Raw genomic sequence first — 18,533 nt, forward strand, 5'->3', positions numbered from 1 at the left:
ACATGGGATATGTCATAGAGATTTTGTGCCTAGTATTATGTCTATGTATCTTGTTGCAAGTATCAAGAGAGTGCTTCAGGCTGGGATTAATGTTAAATTTTATTGTTCTGTAAATGTAGGATGCTCAGTAGCAAGAATGAATGTTTTGTATAGTGAGTAGATTTAGGTGTTTGAAGAGTGGGGGGGGGGGGGGGTTGTCTAGCAGTGGACTGTGTGATCATTTGTACTTCAGCTTTTTGTTGAGTTGTTATTGGCTTACACTGATTTGCTGTTGTGGATCCCCCAAGCACAAATAATGTAAGCGAGGTAGGGGTAGATCAGTGAATAATATAATGTAAGTAGTGCTGTTTGTGGTGCATAATAACATATCTTTGAGAGGATGCCATCTGTTATGTATTGGATATAGGTGTTGAATTTTCAGGTTGTTGTTAAGGTGCAGACCCAGAAATTTTCCCTCATTATGTTTAGCAATAAGAGTATTGTTAATCATAATGTTTAGTTGGACATTACTTGCCCTGCTCCCAAACATTAAGTAGAAGGTTTTGTCAGTGTTAAATGTAAGTTTATTAGTAGTCATCAGGTTGATATTTTTAAGAGCCCTTCATTAACAGTGTTGTTAAGTGATGCTGGATTTGGGTGAGAGATGACAAAAGTTGTGTCATTAGCAAAGAGAATACGTCTTGAGTTGTTGTGATACATTTGGAAGGTCACTGACGTATAAAAGGAAAAGTAGGGGACTGAGAACGCCAGCGTCCGAGGGTTTTGTTGAGGTTGTGTCCTTGATAGAGATTTATTGCTGTCTGTTAGTAAGGTAAGACTTTATACAAGTGCATGGCCTCTGATACCTTAACGATCAAGTTTGTGACGTAGGATGCTGTGGTCTACTGTATCACAAGCTTTCCTTAGGTCGATAAAGAGTCCTAATGGATATTCATTTTTTCAATTGCTGTGTAAAGTAGGTCTAGCATTTTTACAGTTGCATCATTTTTGCTTTTGTTTCTCCTGAAGCCGAACTGGCAGGTGTTTAGAATGCTTCGTGATGTTATAAAGGAGTATAATCTCTTGTGTATGAGTTTCTCAAAGATTTTGGATAGCAAAGGCAAGTTTGATATTGGCCTATAGTTGTTTACATCTGTTGGGTCCCCACCTTTGTGTATTGGAGTAACCCTTGCTATCTTGAGTAATGTCGTGGAAGTGCTGGTTTTTAGTGATTTGTTAAAGAGCAATGTAATGGTAGGTGAGAGGACATGAACTAGTTGTTTGAACAGTAGGGGTGGGACATGAGCTAGATTTCCTGATTTATTTTTTAGTGAATTAATAATCAGAGTGACTTCAGTGGGCTCGGTTTGAGTAAGATAGAGGGAAGTTGGAAAGTCTCCATCTAAGTAATCACTCACTCGGGTATTGGTGCTTGGAATTTTACTGGTGAGACTTGATCCTATGGTTGAGAGGAGGTCATTTATCGTGTTAGCCGTTTTGATAGGCAGGAGTTCATTTGGTTGAGTTAGGACAATATCTCTAGTTTTGTTCAGCTTTTGGGTACCATGGATCTGAGAGAGTGTCTTCCAGTTCTTTTCTATACCTCCTCTCATTTCAGTGAATCTATTAGAATAGTACAGATGCTTGAACTTTCTTATTAGTTTGGTGAGGGCTGATGTTCTTTAGTTATTAAGCCCTCACTGTCTATATTGTTTTTCATATTGATGTTTCTTATCAGTGGATCTTAGAATGCTGTTAGTAAACCATGGGCAACCTAGTTGTTTATTAGTAATCTGTTTAGTTTTTGTGGGACACTGTTTGTTGTACAGTCTGTATTTTTAGAAATATGTCTATCCATTCATCAATATCATTGGCATTGGAAAATTCTGTAGGCCAGCCAACTGAGCTTAGCACTGCAGTGAAGTTACTCACTGATGCCTCATCATGGAGTCAAAAAGAGATCTTGCTCTATTCCATTGGTTGTTTAGAAATATTTGTTAGGAAGAAGGTGGGGGTAGTTGTCAGTAGTGTTGTCTGTGATTATCCCTGATTTGAGGGGAGCTAGTATATTTGTCCATATATGGTCAATTGTGGTTGCACTCATCTCAGTTAGCCTTGTTGGTCTAGCTATAGCTGGTGTGGAGGAACTTGTTGGATAAGCACACTTTACTGCATAGTAATAGGAGATATGTACATAATAGAAAGGCACTTATGTTTTGCAGTTCAGATTCCAGCAGCCTCTCCCTGGAACTGCCCTCAATTGCAGTTGTGTCCACAAGTGGCTGAGGAGAATGAGTAACATATTGTATCTTGACCTTAATGAAGGTATTCCAAAATGTCAATTTTACCTGGAATCCTACAGGTTACTCAGGTTTGTTGGGCAAATTGCCCACGGCTGATGGCATCCTTTGGTAACCCCAATCAAATCCCATATCCACCTGTTAGCTGCAGCTAAAACTAGTTAATATCTGTTTGAAAGGACTCACCTGGGTGTTTGTATTGGACCTAGTTATGATACCAAGAATGATGGCTTGATTGATGAATGGGCAGCTATGTCACTCAGGTCATTACTCTAGTGTTCTTATTCACTCACAACGTGCCAGTACACCATCACTTCACGACAACCACTTGTTCATGAGTTGCCGTGTAAATTGTTTTTTTGGGAACTGTCCACAGTAGGGAGGATGTTCTCCCAGTGTTCATGATTGTGCTCGAGTTCACAATGCGGATATATTGAACACTAATTTATTCATGATTGTAATTTTACCATGGGATTTTGCTCACTCATATAAGGGAAACTAGTCTAACTTTCCTTGTTTTCCTGAGATTGTCTGATCAAGAATCTATGAATATATACCTTGAATATATACCTATATACCTTTGAAGAGTTTCAAGAGTTAATCTACTCTGAGCCCAGCCATGGGCCAGGCATGTCTGGTGCTTGCCTGGTCAACCAGGCTGTTGCTGCTGGAAGCCCGCTGCCCAACATATCCATCACAGCCTGGTTGATCTGGCACCTGGTCCAGTTTCCTCTTGAAGGCTTCTACACTTGTCCCAGCCATGTTTCTGATGTCTTCTGGTAAGATGTTGAATAGTCTGGGACCCCGGATGTTGATACAATGTTATCTCATTGTCCCCACCACACCCCTGCTCCTCACTGGGTTTATTTTACACTTCCTCCCATATGTCTCACTCCAGTATGTTGTTATGGCAGTGTGCAGATTTGGGACCAGGCCCTCGAGTATTTTCCAGGTATATATATTTACTAAAAAAGAGAAGAAGAAAAACTTTATAAAACTGGGATGCTTGAATGTGCGTGGATGTAGTGCGGATGACAAGAAACAGATGATTGCTGATGTTATGAATGAAAAGAAGTTGGATGTCCTGGCCCTAAGCGAAACAAAGCTGAAGGGGGTAGGGGAGTTTCGGTGGGGGGAAATAAATGGAATTAAATCTGGAGTATCTGAGAGAGTTAGAGCAAAGGAAGGGGTAGCAGTAATGTTGAAGGATCAGTTATGGAAGGAGGAAAGAGAATATGAATGTGTAAATTCAAGAATTATGTGGATTAAAGTAAAGGTTGGATGCAAAAAGTGGGTCATAATAAGTGTGTATGCACCTGGAGAAGAGAGGAATGTAGAGGAGAGAGAGAGATTTTGGGAGATGTTAAGTGAATGTATAGGAGCCTTTGAACCAAGTGAGAGAGTAATTGTGGTAGGGGACCTGAATGCTAAAGTAGGAGAAACTTTTAAGAGAGGGTGTGGTAGGTAAGTTTGGGGTGCCAGGTGTAAATGAAAATGGGAGCCCTTTGATTGAACTTTGTATAGAATGGGGTTTAGTTATAGGTAATACATATTTTAAGAAAAAGAGGATAAATAAGTATACAAGATATGATGTAGGGTGAAATGACAGTAGTTTGTTGGATTATGTATTGGTAGATAAAAGACTGTTGTGTAGACTTCAGGATGTACATGTTTATAGAGGGGCCACAGATATATCAGATCACTTTCTAGTTATAGCTACACTGAGAGTAAAAGGTAGATGGGATACAAGGAGAATAGAAGCATCAGGGAAGAGAGAGGTGAAGGTTTATAAACTAAAAGAGGAGGCAGTTAGGGTAAGATACAAACAGCTATTGGAGGATAGATGGGCTAATGAGAGCATAGGCAATGGGGTTGAAGAGGTATGGGGTAGGTTTAAAAATGTAGTGTTAGAGTGTTCAGCAGAAGTTTGTGGTTACAGGAAAGTGGGTGCGGGAGGGAAGAGGAGCGATTGGTGGAATGATGATGTAAAGAGAGTAGTAAGGGAGAAAAAGTTAGCATATGAGAAGTTTTTACAAAGTAGAAGTGATGCAAGGAGGGAAGAGTATGTGGAGAAAAAGAGAGAGGTTAAGAGAGTGGTGAAGCAATGTAATAAGAGAGCAAATGAGAGAGTGGGTGAGATGTTATCAACAAATTTTGCTGAAAATAAGAAAAAGTTTTGGAGTGACATTAACAAGTTAAGGAAGCCTAGAGAACAAATGGATTTGTCAATTAAAAATAGGAGAGGAGAGTTATTAAATGGAGAGTTAGAGGTATTGGGAAGATGGAGGGAATATTTTGAGGAATTGTTAAATGTTGTTGAAGATAGGGAAGCTGTGATTTCGTGTATAGGGTAAGGAGGAATAACATCTTGTAGGAGTGAGGAAGAGCCAGTTGTGAGTGTGGGGGAAGTTCGTGAGGCAGTAGGTAAAATGAAAGGAGGTAAAGCAGCCGGGATTGATGGGATAAAGATAGAAATGTTACAAGCAGGTGGGGATATAGTTTTGGAGTGGTTGGTGCAATTATTTAATAAATGTATGGAAGAGGGTAAGGTACCTAGGGATTGGCAGAGAGCATGCATAGTTCCTTTGTATAAAGGCAAAGGGGACAAAAGAGAGTGCAAAAATTATAGGGGGATAAGTCTGTTGAGTATACCTGGTAAAGTGTATGGTAGAGTTATTATTGAAAGAATTAAGAGTAAGATGGAGAATGGGATAGCAGGTGAACAAGGAGGCTTTAGGAAAGGTACGGGGTGTGTGAACCAGGTCTTTACAGTAAAACATATAAGTGAACAGTATTTAGATAAGGCTAAAGAGGTCTTTGTGGCATTTATGGATTTGGAAAAGGCATATGACAGGGTGGATAGGGGGGCAATGTGGCAGATGTTGCAGGTGTATGGTGTAGGAGGTAGGTTACTGAAAGCAGTGAAGAGTTTTTACGAGGATAGTGAGGCTCAAGTTAGAGTATGTAGGAAAGAGGGAAATTATTTCCCAGTAAAAGTAGGCCTTAGACAAGGATGTGTGATGTCACCATGGTTGTTTAATATATTTATAGATGGGGTTGTAAGAGAAGTAAATGCGAGGGTCTTGGCAAGAGGCGTGGAGTTAAAAGATAAAGAATCACACATAAAGTAGGAGTTGTCACAGTTGCTCTTTGCTGATGACACTATGCTCTTGGGAGATTCTGAAGAGAAGCTGCAGAGGTTGGTGGATGAATTTGGTAGGGTGTGCAAAAGAAGAAAATTAAAAGTGAATACAGGAAAGAGTAAGGTAATGAGGATAATAAAAAGATTAGGTGATGAAAGATTGGATATCAGATTGGAGGGAGAGAGTATGGAGGAGGTGAATGTATTCAGATATTTGGGAGTGGAAGTGTCAGCAGATGGGTCTATGAAAGATGAGGTGAATCATAGAATTGATGAGGGGAAAAGGGTGAGTGGTGCACTTAGGAGTCTGTGGAGACAAAGAACTTTGTCCATGGAAGCAAAGAGGGGAATGTATGAGAGTATAGTTTTACCAACGCTCTTATATGGGTGTGAAGCATGGGTGATGAATGTTGCAGCGAGGAGAAGGCTGGAGGCAGTGGAGATGTCATGTCTGAGGGCAATGTGTGATGTGAATATAATGCAGAGAATTCGTAGTTTGGAAGTTAGGAGGAGGTGTGGGATTACCAAAACTGTTGTCCAGAGGGCTGAGGAAGGGTTGTTGAGGTGGTTCAGACATGTAGAGAGAATGGAGCGAAACAGAATGACTTCAAGAGTGTATCAGTCTGTAGTGGAAGGAAGGCGGGGTAGGAGTCGGCCTAGGAAAGGTTGGAGGGAGGGGGTAAAGGAGGTTTTGTGTGTGAGGGGCTTGGACTTCCAGCAGGCATGCGTGAGCGTGTTTGATAGGAGTGAATGGAGACAAATGGTTTTTAATACTTGACGTGCTGTTGGAGTGTGAGCAAAGTAACATTTATGAAGGAGTTCAGGGAAACCGGCAGGCCGGACTTGAATCCTGGAGATGGGAAGTACAGTGCCTGCACTCTGAAGGAGGGGTGTTAATGTTGCAATTTAAAAACTGGAGTGTAAAGCACCCTTCTGGCAAGACAGTGATGGAGTGAATGATGGTGAAAGTTTTTCTTTTTCTGGCCACCCTGCCTTGGTGGGAATAGGCCAGTGTGATAATAAAAAAAATATTATCATCATGTATCTCTCTCTCCTCTGCTCCAGTGAATACATGTTCAAGATTTGCAGGCGTTCCCAGTAGTTTAGATGCTTTACAAGCTCAGTGTGAGCCGTAAATGATCTTTGTATTTGTTCCAGCTCCAATATTTCTCCTGCTTTGAACGGGGCCGTCAGCACTGAGCAGTATTCTAAGTGAGGGAGCACTAGCGATTTGAAGAGTGCTGCCATCAGCATTATTTCCCTTGTTTTGAAAGTTCTCAATATCCACCCTGTCGTCTGCCTGGCTGTCATGATCTTTCGTCTTGTTATGGTCTTTAAAAGAAAGGTCCACTGACATAATTATTCCCAGGTCATTTATGTGTTCCTTACGTTCTATTTGGTGACCCTCTTGAGTTTGTATATAGTGTTCCTTAGTTCTTCATTCTTTCTATACCTAAGCAGCTGAAACTTATCACCATTGAACGTTATGTTGTTCTCCACTGCCCACTGGAAAACCCAGTTTGTCTTTCTGCACTTGTTCAGTGTCCTCTAGTGTAGTGACTTTCATGCTTATTTTAGTGTCATCTGCAAATGATGATACAAAAGTGTGCTGGGCATTTTGTCTATGTCTGCTATGAGGATGAGAAACAGCAGAGGTTACAGGACTGTGCCTTGGGGCACTGAGCTTTTGACCTTGCTGATGCTGGATCTTGCCCTGTTCACTACTACTTTTTGTGTTCTGTGTGTTATGAAACCGAAGATCCATCTGCCTACCTTCCCCGTAATGCCCACGGCCTTCATTTTGTGCACTATCACTCCATGATCGCATTTGTCAAACGCCTTTGCAAAATCTGTGTAAATCACATCTACGTTTTGGTCATCTTCCAATGCCTCCATAATTCTGTCATTATGGTTCAGCAGCTGTGACAGGTTTGGGTTATGTTGGTTGTACTGGTCCATGAAATTTGTAATCTGCCATCTCATCACTCTTTTGAAGATTTTTATGATGTGAGAGGATAGGGCTACTGGTCTGTAATTTTTAGCTAGTGCTCTACTACCTCCCTTATGCAAAGGAGCTATGTCTGCACACTTTAAGGCCTCTGGTATTTCACCTAGATCTAAGCTCTTTCTCTAGAATACTGAGGGCTCATGCTAGTGGTACTTTGCACTTCTTTATAAACAGAGCATTCCATGAATCTGGTCCAAATGCTGAGTGAGTGGGCATGTTTTCCATTTCTTTTTCAAAAACTATGGCCTTCTGGAGTGAAAAATATTTCTGCATTTTGTACCTTGCTGTCATTTAGTGGGATTCTGAACACTGACTCATACTGTTCTTTTAGGATTTCACTCATTTCCTGTTCGTCAGTATACGAATCTCCTCTCAGTAGTGCTCCAATTCTACAAGTAGTTCTTAGCTTGGATTTTGTGTAGGAATAGAAATATTTTGGGTTTCTTGCAATATCCTGTATGGCCCTTTGTTCCCTTTGTACTCTGTACTTATACTATGTTTCAATTCTTCGGCAGGAGGAGCTACGCACTTGCAGCATTCTTTGTGACATGTTCCCATTTCCTTGTAGCAATCTGATGCTCTTTAGCACCACAGATCCTTGCCCCACAAAGGAAATGCTGACTTTTGCTTCTTGAACAGAGCTCATTATAAAATCCCTATTTCTTGGTATTCTAAGCTGGTTTAGGGAGTCATAATACCCCTAGCTTTATCAAGTGGGATGCAGTTTTTCACAATTTTTTTCTGCTATGGGGAAACAGCAGTTCCCTTAGGGTTCCACTCGTATGTGCAAGTGGCCAGACATTCTGGTAAAGAGAGGCGTGTCTTGTGACGTCTTGCCCAACATGTGTTCCTGATAATTCTGCTGTGGGAAAGGGGAAGCAAGACTGCTCACAACCCTTTCTGAGAGGGTCACTACCCCCCCCCTTTCAAGAGGGGGTTGTCATCCCCTTCATAAACTGGAGATTTTTCTCCACAGCTGGTATGAGTAGTGAATTGTTCCTGCTATTAATGAAATCAGTTACTGGTTAGTCATCTGCTAGGCCAAGGTTAATGTCGAAGTCTCCAGCTAGTAGTAGGTAGTGCTTATTCATTTGTTTGCTTGTTATTAGTGTTTTTAGTTTATCACCAAAATTAGGAATATTAATACGAGGCATCATGTGTATAGCACCAACTATAATAGCAGTCTTTAAGTTTTTTACAGAGAAGTTGGTAAATATTTATTCACCGTATTCATCACTGAAGCATGTGGTGTTACAATATAATAGTTCATTAAAATAATAGATGGTAATACCTCCCTGCTTTAACAGGCTTTTTCTACTGCACCAATGTTGGCCACACACCTCTAAACATTCCATCCTCAAGAGTCAATGACGGTGTCTGTGATTGCTGTGATGCTTCGGATGAGTATGCTTCTAATGCCAATTGTGTCGACACCTGTCGAGAGTTGGGTCGTGCAGCTCGAGAGGAGGCAGCCAAGCAACGAGAGGAAAGACTTAAAGGGTATCACTTACGACAATCGATGATTGAAGAAGGGCACAAGAGGAAAAAGGATGTACAGGTTTGTGTAAAATTCTTACTCTCTCATGTTTAATTAACCTCAACTGCTGTAGTACCCTTACGGGTTTAACACTTTCCCTTGAATATCACACGAATCAAGTTTAACTTTTAATGCAAGGCTGTACTATAAAACAAATTAAGTATTTTAATAGTACTTCTCTCTCCCTATGTTATTGTCAGGTTATGAAATAGCACATTTATCTTTAATTGCTTAAAAGTGTAGAACATTGGGAGTGCCAATATTAATTATTTCAGGTTGGTTTACCAAACCATTTACAGTCCTGGGTAGACTGTTGTAAAGGTGGGAAATCTTAATGCACAGTTCAGTACCAAGGCTGCTGCTCCTCAGTTGAACAATAAACAACCTTTACTTGTTGTAGAAAGTCTTGGAATGAATGTTGCAGTATACAGTAGTACCTTAAATATATAGTAATCCAAACACCTTTATCCTCCACAAATAATTTTTTTTTTTGTAACTGCATGAGACTAATCCAGTTCGATTCATAACAGCCTCTTAAAATGATCCTCATAAAAACTCTTAACTGCTTTAAGTAGCCTACCACCTATTCTATACACTTGAAACATCTGCCACTTTGCTCCCCTATCCACTGTCATCTGTCTTTTCTAAATCCATAAATGCAATGAAAACTTCCTTACCCTTATCTAATTTTTTTTTTTTTTTTCAACAAGTCGGCCGTCTCCCACCGAGGCAGGGTGACTCAAAAAAGAAAGAAAATCCCCAAAAAGAAAATGCTTTCATCATCATTCAACACTTTCACCACACTCACACATAATCACTGTTTTTGCAGAGGTGCTCAGAATACCACAGTTTAGAAGCATATACATATAAAGATACACAACATATCCCTCCAAACTGCCAATATCCCAAACCCCTCCTTTAAAGTGCAGGCATTGTACTTCCCATTTCCAGGACTCAAGTCCGGTTATATGAAAATAACCGGTTTCCCTGAATCCCTTCACTAAATATTACCCTGCTCACACTCCAACAGATTATCAGGTCCCAAGTGCCATTCGTCTCCATTCACTCCTATCTAACACGCTCACGCACGCTTGCTGGAAGTCCAAGCCCCTTGCCCACAAAACCTCCTTTACCCCCTCTCTCCAACCCTTTCGAGGACAACCCCTACCTCGCCTTCCTTCCCCTATAGATTTATATGCTTTCCATGTCATTCTACTTTGATCCATTCTCTCTAAATGACCAAACCACCTCAACAACCCCTCTTCTGCCCTCTGACTAATACTTTTATTAACTCCACACCTTTTCCTAATTTCCACACTCCGAATTTTCTGCATAATATTTACACCACACATTGCCCTTAGACAGGACATCTCCACTGCCTCCAACCGTCTCCTCGCTGCTGCATTTACCACCCAAGCTTCACACCCATATAAGAGTGTTGGTACTACTATACTTTCATACATTCCCTTCTTTGCCTCCATAGATAACGTTTTTTGACTCCACATATACCTCAATGCACCACTCACCTTTTTTCCCTCATCAATTCTATGATTAACCTCATCCTTCATAAATCCATCCGCCGACACGTCAACTCCCAAGTATCTGAAAACATTTACTTCTTCCATACTCCTCTTCCCCAATTTGATATCCAATTTTTCTTTATCTAAATCATTTGATACCCTCATCTTACTCTTTTCTATGTTCACTTTCAACTCTCTACCTTTACACACATTCCCAAACTCATCCACTAACCTTTGCAATTTTTCTTTAGAATCTCCCATAAGCACAGTATCATCAGCAAAAAGTAACTGTGTTAATTCTCATTTTGAATTTGATTCCCCATAATTTAATCCCACCCCTCTCCCGAACACCCTAGCATTTACTTCTTTTACAACCCCATCTATAAATATATTAAACAACCATGGTGACATTACACATCCCTGTCTAAGACCTACTTTTACCGGGAAGTAGTCTCCCTCTCTTCTACACACCCTAACCTGAGCCTCACTATCCTCATAAAAACTCTTTACAGCATTTAGTAACTTACCACCTATTCCATATACTTGCAACATCTGCCACATTGCTCCCCTATCCACTCTATCATATGCTTTTTCTAAATCCATAAATGCAATATAAACTTCCCTACCTTTATCTAAATACTGTTCACATATATGCTTCAATGTAAACACTTGATCTACACATCCCCTACCCACTCTGAAACCTCCTTGCTCATCCGCAATCCTACATTCTGTCTTACCTCTAATTCTTTCAATTATAACCCTACCGTACACTTTTCCTGGTATACTCAATAAACTTATTCCTCTATAATTTTTACAATTGCTTTTGTCCCCTTTCCCTTTATATAAAGGGACTACACATGATCTCCGCCAATCCCTAGGTACCTTCCCCTCTTTCATACATTTATTAAACAAAAGTACCAACCACTCCAACACTATATCCTCCCCTGCTTTTAACATTTCTGTCATGATCCCATCAGTTCCAGCTGTTTTACCCCCTTTCATTCTACGTAATGCCTCGCGTACCTCCCCCACACTTACATTCTGCTCTTCTTCACTCCTAAAAGATGGTATACCTCCCTGACCAGTGCATGAAATTACCGCCTCCCTTTCTTCCTCAACATTTAAAAGTTCCTCAAAATATTCTCGCCATCTACCTAATACCTCCCTCTCCCCATCTACTAACTTCCCTACTCTGTTTTTAACTGACAAATCCATACTTTCCCTAGGCCTTCTTAACTTGTTTAACTCACTCCAAAATTTTTTCTTATTTTCATTAAAATTTCTTGACAGTGCCTCTCCCACTCTATCATCTGCTTTCCTTTTGCACTCTCACCACTGTCTTCACCTTTCTTTTACTCTCCATATACTCTGCTCTTCTTATAACACTTCTGCTTTGTAAAAACCTCTCATAAGCTAACTTTTTCTCTTTTATCACACCCTTTATTTCATCATTCCACCAATCACTCCTCTTTCCACCTGCCCCCACCCTCCTATAACCACAAACTTCTGCCCCACATTCTAATACTGCATTTTTAAAACTATTCCAACCCTATTCAACCCCCCCACTACTCATCTTTGCACTAGCCCACCTTTCTGCCAACAGTCGCATATATCTCCCCCGAACTTCCTCCTCCCTTAGTTTATACACTTTCACCTCCCTCTTACTTGTTGTTGCCACCTTCCTCTTTTCCCATCTACCTCTTACTCTAACTGTTCATTTATATACCTTAATGTAAACACTTAGTCAACACATCCCCTACCCTTTCTAAAACCACCCTATTCATCTGTGATCCTGCTGTCCACCTTACCATTAACTCTTCCAATAATTCTGCCACACACTTTTCCTGGTATACTCATCAGGCTTATTCCTCTATAATTCTTACTCTCTTTTGTCCCCTTTTCCTTTATGCAGAGGAACTATGCATGCTCTCCATTAGTCCATAGGTACCTTCTCCCCTTTTATACATTTCTTGAACAAAATCACCAATCACTCCAGAATTATATCTTTTTTTTTTTTTACACAGGGTTTGACAAGGTTATTAAGGATCCTTAGCTTTATTGACAAGCTATTTACAAGTTAAGGATTCCTAGCTTTATTGACAATCTATGAGCATTTTATTGTTATGAAACATACAAGTAAGGACCAGGATGAAGTTGGAGCCATCTGTGGGCCAGCATTTTCAGTTGATCAACTGACTTAATCTCGTTGACATCATAATGCTGTACGAATGTGTTCCAGATTTGAGTCATCCTGGGGATAAATGATCTCAGATGAAGTGATGTTCTGGGGAAGGGTACAGCCGGAGTGAAGTTGCTGCTTTCTGCCCGTCTTGTGGTATAGAAGCTTGCTTCTCGCTGTCCTCGAAGTGGATCCAGGTGTGGTACTTTGACAATGTTGGCCTTGTACATAACAGTAAGACCACCCACTTCCCTCCTGTGTTGAAGGCTCTGCTGAAATGACAGATCTATCCAGGATGGGTCCAGGCGAGAGATGAGACATCTTGCTCTCTTCTGTACTCTGTCAAGTAGTCACAGATGAGAGGGGAGCAGGCAAACCAAGAAAGTGGAGTATACTCAAGGTGTGAGCGTACTTGTGCCTCATACAGAATCTTGCAACCCCTACTGTGAAACAGATGTGAAATATGGCAAAGTGCTGTAAGCTTCCTGGCTGCCTTGTTTGCAAGATTTACAGCGTGATTCTTCATGGTCAGTTTAGAGTCAAATTTCACCCCAAGGATATCAACTTATTCCCCAGGTACCAACACCCTCCATTTCATACTTACTAGTGCACTGGCATTACCATAATGGTGCATTGAGACCATCATCATTTGTTTTCTCAGGTGCAAATGTTACTTGCCATCTGTATCCTCAAGCTGATATAGCTCTTAGCTGGTGACTGATGTAGCTTAGAGCGGCTGCCATTTCTTCTCTTGGATAAGTGAATGCGAGAGTACAGTAGTCTGCATATGCATGGGATTCTGGGTTGAGATGAAGAAGGCCATTGAAGTAGACATTCCATAATAATGGTCCCAGCACACTTCCTTGTGGAACACTTGCCCCAATAGGATATCTTGCTGATTACATTCCATTGAGAACTACCTTTTGAGATCTGCCATGAAGATAATCATCGAGGAGACATAGCATAGAGCCTGCAATTCCCAGTGCTTGAAGTTTTGCCAAGAGGCCCTGGTACCACACTTGGTCAAAAGCACCAGCAATGTCCAGTGCTATCACACAGCTGACTTTGGATTTATCCAGTGACTGGTGCCATTTAGTGGAGAGGTTTAACAACAGATCAGCAGCAGAGCAACCTTTCCTGAAGCCATATTGACTGTCACAAAGTAGTGAGTGGTAGTCAAAAAAGCTCTGTCATTTGTCTTGAGATTATTGTCTCGAGGATCTTGCTAGTGATTGACAGGAGTGACACTGGTCCGTAGTTGCTGATTTCTGCTCTGCTCTTCTCTTTGTGAACAGGGACTACATTTGCCTCTTTCCACAGAGAAGGCCATTTACACTGTACTAGGCAGTGCTGAAAGATGCGAGTTAGAGGTGCTGCTAGCTGGTCTGCACATCTCGGCAATCTTGGGCGCAACTTGTCTGGGCCCGCAGCTTTTTCTTGGTCAAGCGATTTAAGAAGGAAATGTACCTCCTCTTGCCTTATTGTCACCACTGACAGTTTTGACACAGTTCTTGCAGCTAGCTCAGGAGGGTCCCTTGCTGGAGCAGGAACTTGCATTTTTGTAGCAAAGTGTTTGGCAAAGAGGTCCGCTTTCTCTTGACTACTAGTAGAGGTGGTCCCGTCCTGTTGATTTAGAGGTGGGATGAGTTCATCAGGCAGATAACCTTGTCTGTCCTTGACCAGGGACCACCAGGTTTTGGAGCCTACCCTACCTGATGCTATCTTTCTTTTTGTGTCCACCTCCCATTTAGCGATGGCCCACTTTTGAACTTCACCCATATGCCTACAGGCTTGCCTGTGCAAGTTTCTGTTATAGGTGGTAGGATGTCTCTTATACCTTCGCCATGCTTTGTACTTAGCAGTGGCAGCCTCTCTATACGAAAGCCAAACCAAGGCTGATCTGTAGGCTTCGTCACATATTGCCGGTGAGGGATGTGTTCCTATTGTAGATTAAGGATGTGTCCAGTGAAGGCTTTCGCTTGGTTGTCAACATCTCCTTGGAGAATAGCATTCCAATTGGTGGTGGCAAGCTCAGAACAAAGGGCTGGCCAGTTACCTCTTTCCCATAGCTAGGTTGTGCGTATGGACTCCTCACCTCATTCTGTTAGGATCTTAAGTGTTGTAAAAACAGCCTTGTGGTCAGACAGTCCAACATAGCCGAGGGGTTGACAGGTGACTGTGCCTTCTGCCAGATCACTCACTACTGGGTCAAGTGAGGAGGCAGAGATGTGAGTAGGAAAATCAACTAAGTTTCTCATGTCATATGCCACAAGAAGGTCATCAAAGTCCCCCTGTTGAAGATGTTGGTTGAGGTCATCAACAATTATGATATGTTGACAGTTGTGTTGAAGGAGAAGGGAGTCCACATTTTTCATTAGGAAGTTGATGGGGTCTGCATGTTACCACTGAGGTTTGTACATTGCACATACTAGTACAGAGGTACTAGTGTTTATGCCTACCTTGAAGAACATCATTTCAAGAGGAGTAGGGATGGCAACATCAATGTGCTGGGCATGTACACATTTAGAGAAGCACACAGCAACACCTCCTCCTTGCCCTTGCCTGTCTCTTCTCATCCATGAGGTGTAGCCAGTAGTTCTTGCAAAATTTTTGGAGTCTGTCGTCCAAAAATGTTTCAACAACAGCTATCATATCGGAATGTCGAGTGTTCACAAAACAGTGTGTGAGCTCTCCAGTATTAGTAATGAAACTTCTAATGTTGGCCAACAGGATGCTGATAGACTGGCTCCTCATGCTGTGTTCAGCTTGAGGTGGTGGGTGTGTAAGGCATGTGAGGTGCCTGCCCTTGAGAGAGGTAGGGCACTGGGGCAGCTGCAGGGATGTAGGTCTGTGATCTTGTATAAGACACAATACCACCTGCTGGGGTGAGATAGGAGTAGCTGAGTGGGTGATGTGTGAGTGTGTTCACCAATTCAGAGATCCTGTTGGTTTCTTCCGAGAACAGTTCTCTAAACAGGTGGTCCTGTCTCTGAAGTTCCTTTTTCTTCTGACACTGGTCCTCCTGATGTCCTTCCCAGCTGCTTTATTCTTTTTCATTTTACCCACAGCCTCACATACCTTCCCCACACTCACATCTGGCTCTTCCCATCTCTCTTAAAAGATGTTAATACTTCTTTGGCCAATTCATAAAATCACTGTCTTTCTCTCTTCATCAACATTTAACAGTTCCTCAAAATATTCCTTCCATCTTCCCAATACCTTCTCCTCATCTGATAGCTATACTCTTCTGTTTATAACCATTATATTCCTTTGTTCCCTAGGCTTTCTCAACTTATTAATCTCACTCCTAAACTTTTTCTTATTCTCAGCCAAGTTTGTTAACAGAACCTCACCCACTCTAATTTGCTCTTTTACACTCCTTCACCACTCTTTTAACCCTTTCAGGGTCCAGAGGCCAAATTTTAAAGTGTGCACCAGTGTCCAAGAATTTTAAAAAAATAATTGTTATTTTTTCTTATGAAATGGTAGAGAATCTTTTTCTGAAGGTAATAAAACAAAAAGTATGAAATTTGATGGAAAATTGACAAAATTATGCTCTCGTGAAATTTGACGTGTCAGCGATATTTACGCACTGGCGATTTTGCCAACTTTGACTCCCATTTTAGGCCAGTTACATTATTCCAGTCGACCAAATTCTTAGCTATCTCACTAGTATTACTTCTATTCTATCGATTGAGCACAAGAATTCGCCAAGTCAACTGTTTCAACTACAAAATAAAGTGATCGGAAATTGGTAATTTGGCCAATTTAATGTGTCGTGGGGGTGACAAATGCACAATTCAAAATACTCCAATTTCAAAATAGGGTCCAGAATAAACAGTGCAGGCATTCCTGGCACTAAACTAACATTTTCTCTGTTCATTAGTTACGTTTTCAGGCTTTACTGATGAATTCCATTTTGATTTTTTGTTCATATAATGAATTTTTATTCAAACCAAAAAATAGAAGATTTACTGTTATGCAATATTGTAATAATTGTATAAATAGTATCACCACATTTGTAAACGTATATTAGACCCACCCGCAGGCGTGTATTAGACATGTGAGGTCATTTGTTTACCCTTGAACATCGGCAAAAATTTAACATTACCGCTACTTTGAGCTCGGTTTCAAGCCATTTCCAGTACTAAAACCAATCAAAATTATCTCTAACGAAAAAACATTGCAAAGTCGCTGTTTTATTCGAAAATTACGGTTTCATTTTTTTTTCCTCATTATGCACTGTGTGCTGCAGGATTTGTTTTATGTGGTGCACACATACCACATAGATGTATTCTCTCATATCTAGGCCAAAATATACCACTCACAGGTTATCAGAGTGAGCTGAATTCATGACGTAGATCTACGGTTTGGACCCTCAACATAAAGCCGTAGATCTTCGGCACAGACCCTCAAAGGGTTACTCTCTTTTACTCTCCCTATGCTCTACCCTCTTTATATTACTTCTGCTTTGTTAGGTTAGGTTAGGTAAGGTTCGTCAGGAAACAGGACAAATGTTTCCTGACGCGGGTCTTAGTCAGATGATGACCCGCCTTTGGAGCTTTTGGTCATCTGACCGAGGCCTTCCGCTGGCTTACCGGTCCACCCCTTTAAAAATTATGGTCATTTATAACCATTGTTATACTCTTCTGCTTTGTAAAAATCTTTCTCATATATTAGCTTTTTCTTTTACCACATTCCACCAATTGCTTCTCATCCCTCCTGCACCCACCCTCTTATATTCACAAGCTTCTGCTGCACACACTAACACTGCATTCTTAAAAAATGTAAGCAGACTATGATATGAAAGCACATCTATAGGTACAGAACATGATCAATAAAAATAAATAGATTAAGTGGAAAAAATCATAAAAAAAAAAAAAAAAAATTAAAATACATCAACTTCCTCCACATGGTAATTATAAGATTTCACTCATTCTTATTGTATTACACTTGTAAAATCAGGGGAATTTTTTTGGTGAGGTAATTTTTTTTTTTTTAATTGCTGGCAATGGAAAACACATTACTGGTAATTTTGGACCCTCAGGCAGTTTTAGGGTTAATTGTATAGTGTATGAATTATGATTAAATTTATTTAATTTTTTCTCAGTTTTCTCTGAACCATATTCATTTTTTCTTTGTACATGATCAGTTGGTGCATGTGTGATAAGCTGTTTCTTGTTTTTATAAGCATTTATCAAGAATTGTGGAATTTGTAAATCTCAAAATGTATCACTACGTTTTAGATTTAGCATTGGGTTTGTTTTATGCACCATGGGACATTTGTATTAAATTTAACCCTTTCACTGTCGGTCTCATAATATTATGGCTTTGAAGCCAGTGTCGGTCCTCTAATATTATACCAAAATTCTAGCAGCTTCCAATCTTGCAGGAGAGTGCTGGTAGGCCTACATATGAGAGGATGGGTCTAAGTGGTCAGTGTGCACAGTGTGCAGCACGCAGCGCATAATGGGAAAAAAAAGAACTGCGACCATATTTTTGGTTTAAAGCAGCGCTGCGATTTTGCAGTGTATTTTTGTATGGTATTCATGGTTGTATTCTCTCTTTCTTGGCTTCAGTTGATAGAATGGGAGATATATTACAGAAGTAGAGATGATTTTGAATGGTTTATAGATCAAAAGTAGCTTGAAAGTGAGCTCAAAGTAGCAGAAATGTTCGATTTTTGACGATGTTTGAGAGGAAACAAATCACATCGTGCATCCAATACATTTCAACTGGTGGGTCTAATATGCTTTCACAAATGCGCTGATATTACGCTGATATTATTTATACCATTTTTATAATAATTCAGCAGTTTGCGTAACAGTAAATCTTCTATTTTTTGTATGAATAAAAATTCAAAATGGA

The 18,533-nt window shown here is 40.6% G+C and overlaps 1 protein-coding gene across 3 annotated transcripts in view; it reads left to right on the forward strand.

The window, feature by feature from the left end:
* GCS2beta (glucosidase 2 subunit beta) overlaps positions 1 to 18,533 on the forward strand; it is an 81,004-nt gene that overhangs the window by 6,804 nt on the left and 55,667 nt on the right. For all 3 annotated transcript variants that reach the window (XM_070079985.1, XM_053781952.2, XM_070079989.1), the window contains exon 3: positions 8,737 to 8,987. In XM_070079985.1, coding sequence (XP_069936086.1) covers positions 8,737 to 8,987 — 251 coding nt within the window. The remainder of the gene's footprint in view (positions 1 to 8,736; positions 8,988 to 18,533) is intronic.

Source organism: Cherax quadricarinatus, chromosome 6 (assembly GCF_038502225.1).
Source record: "Cherax quadricarinatus isolate ZL_2023a chromosome 6, ASM3850222v1, whole genome shotgun sequence".
Lineage (NCBI taxonomy): Eukaryota > Metazoa > Arthropoda > Malacostraca > Decapoda > Parastacidae > Cherax > Cherax quadricarinatus.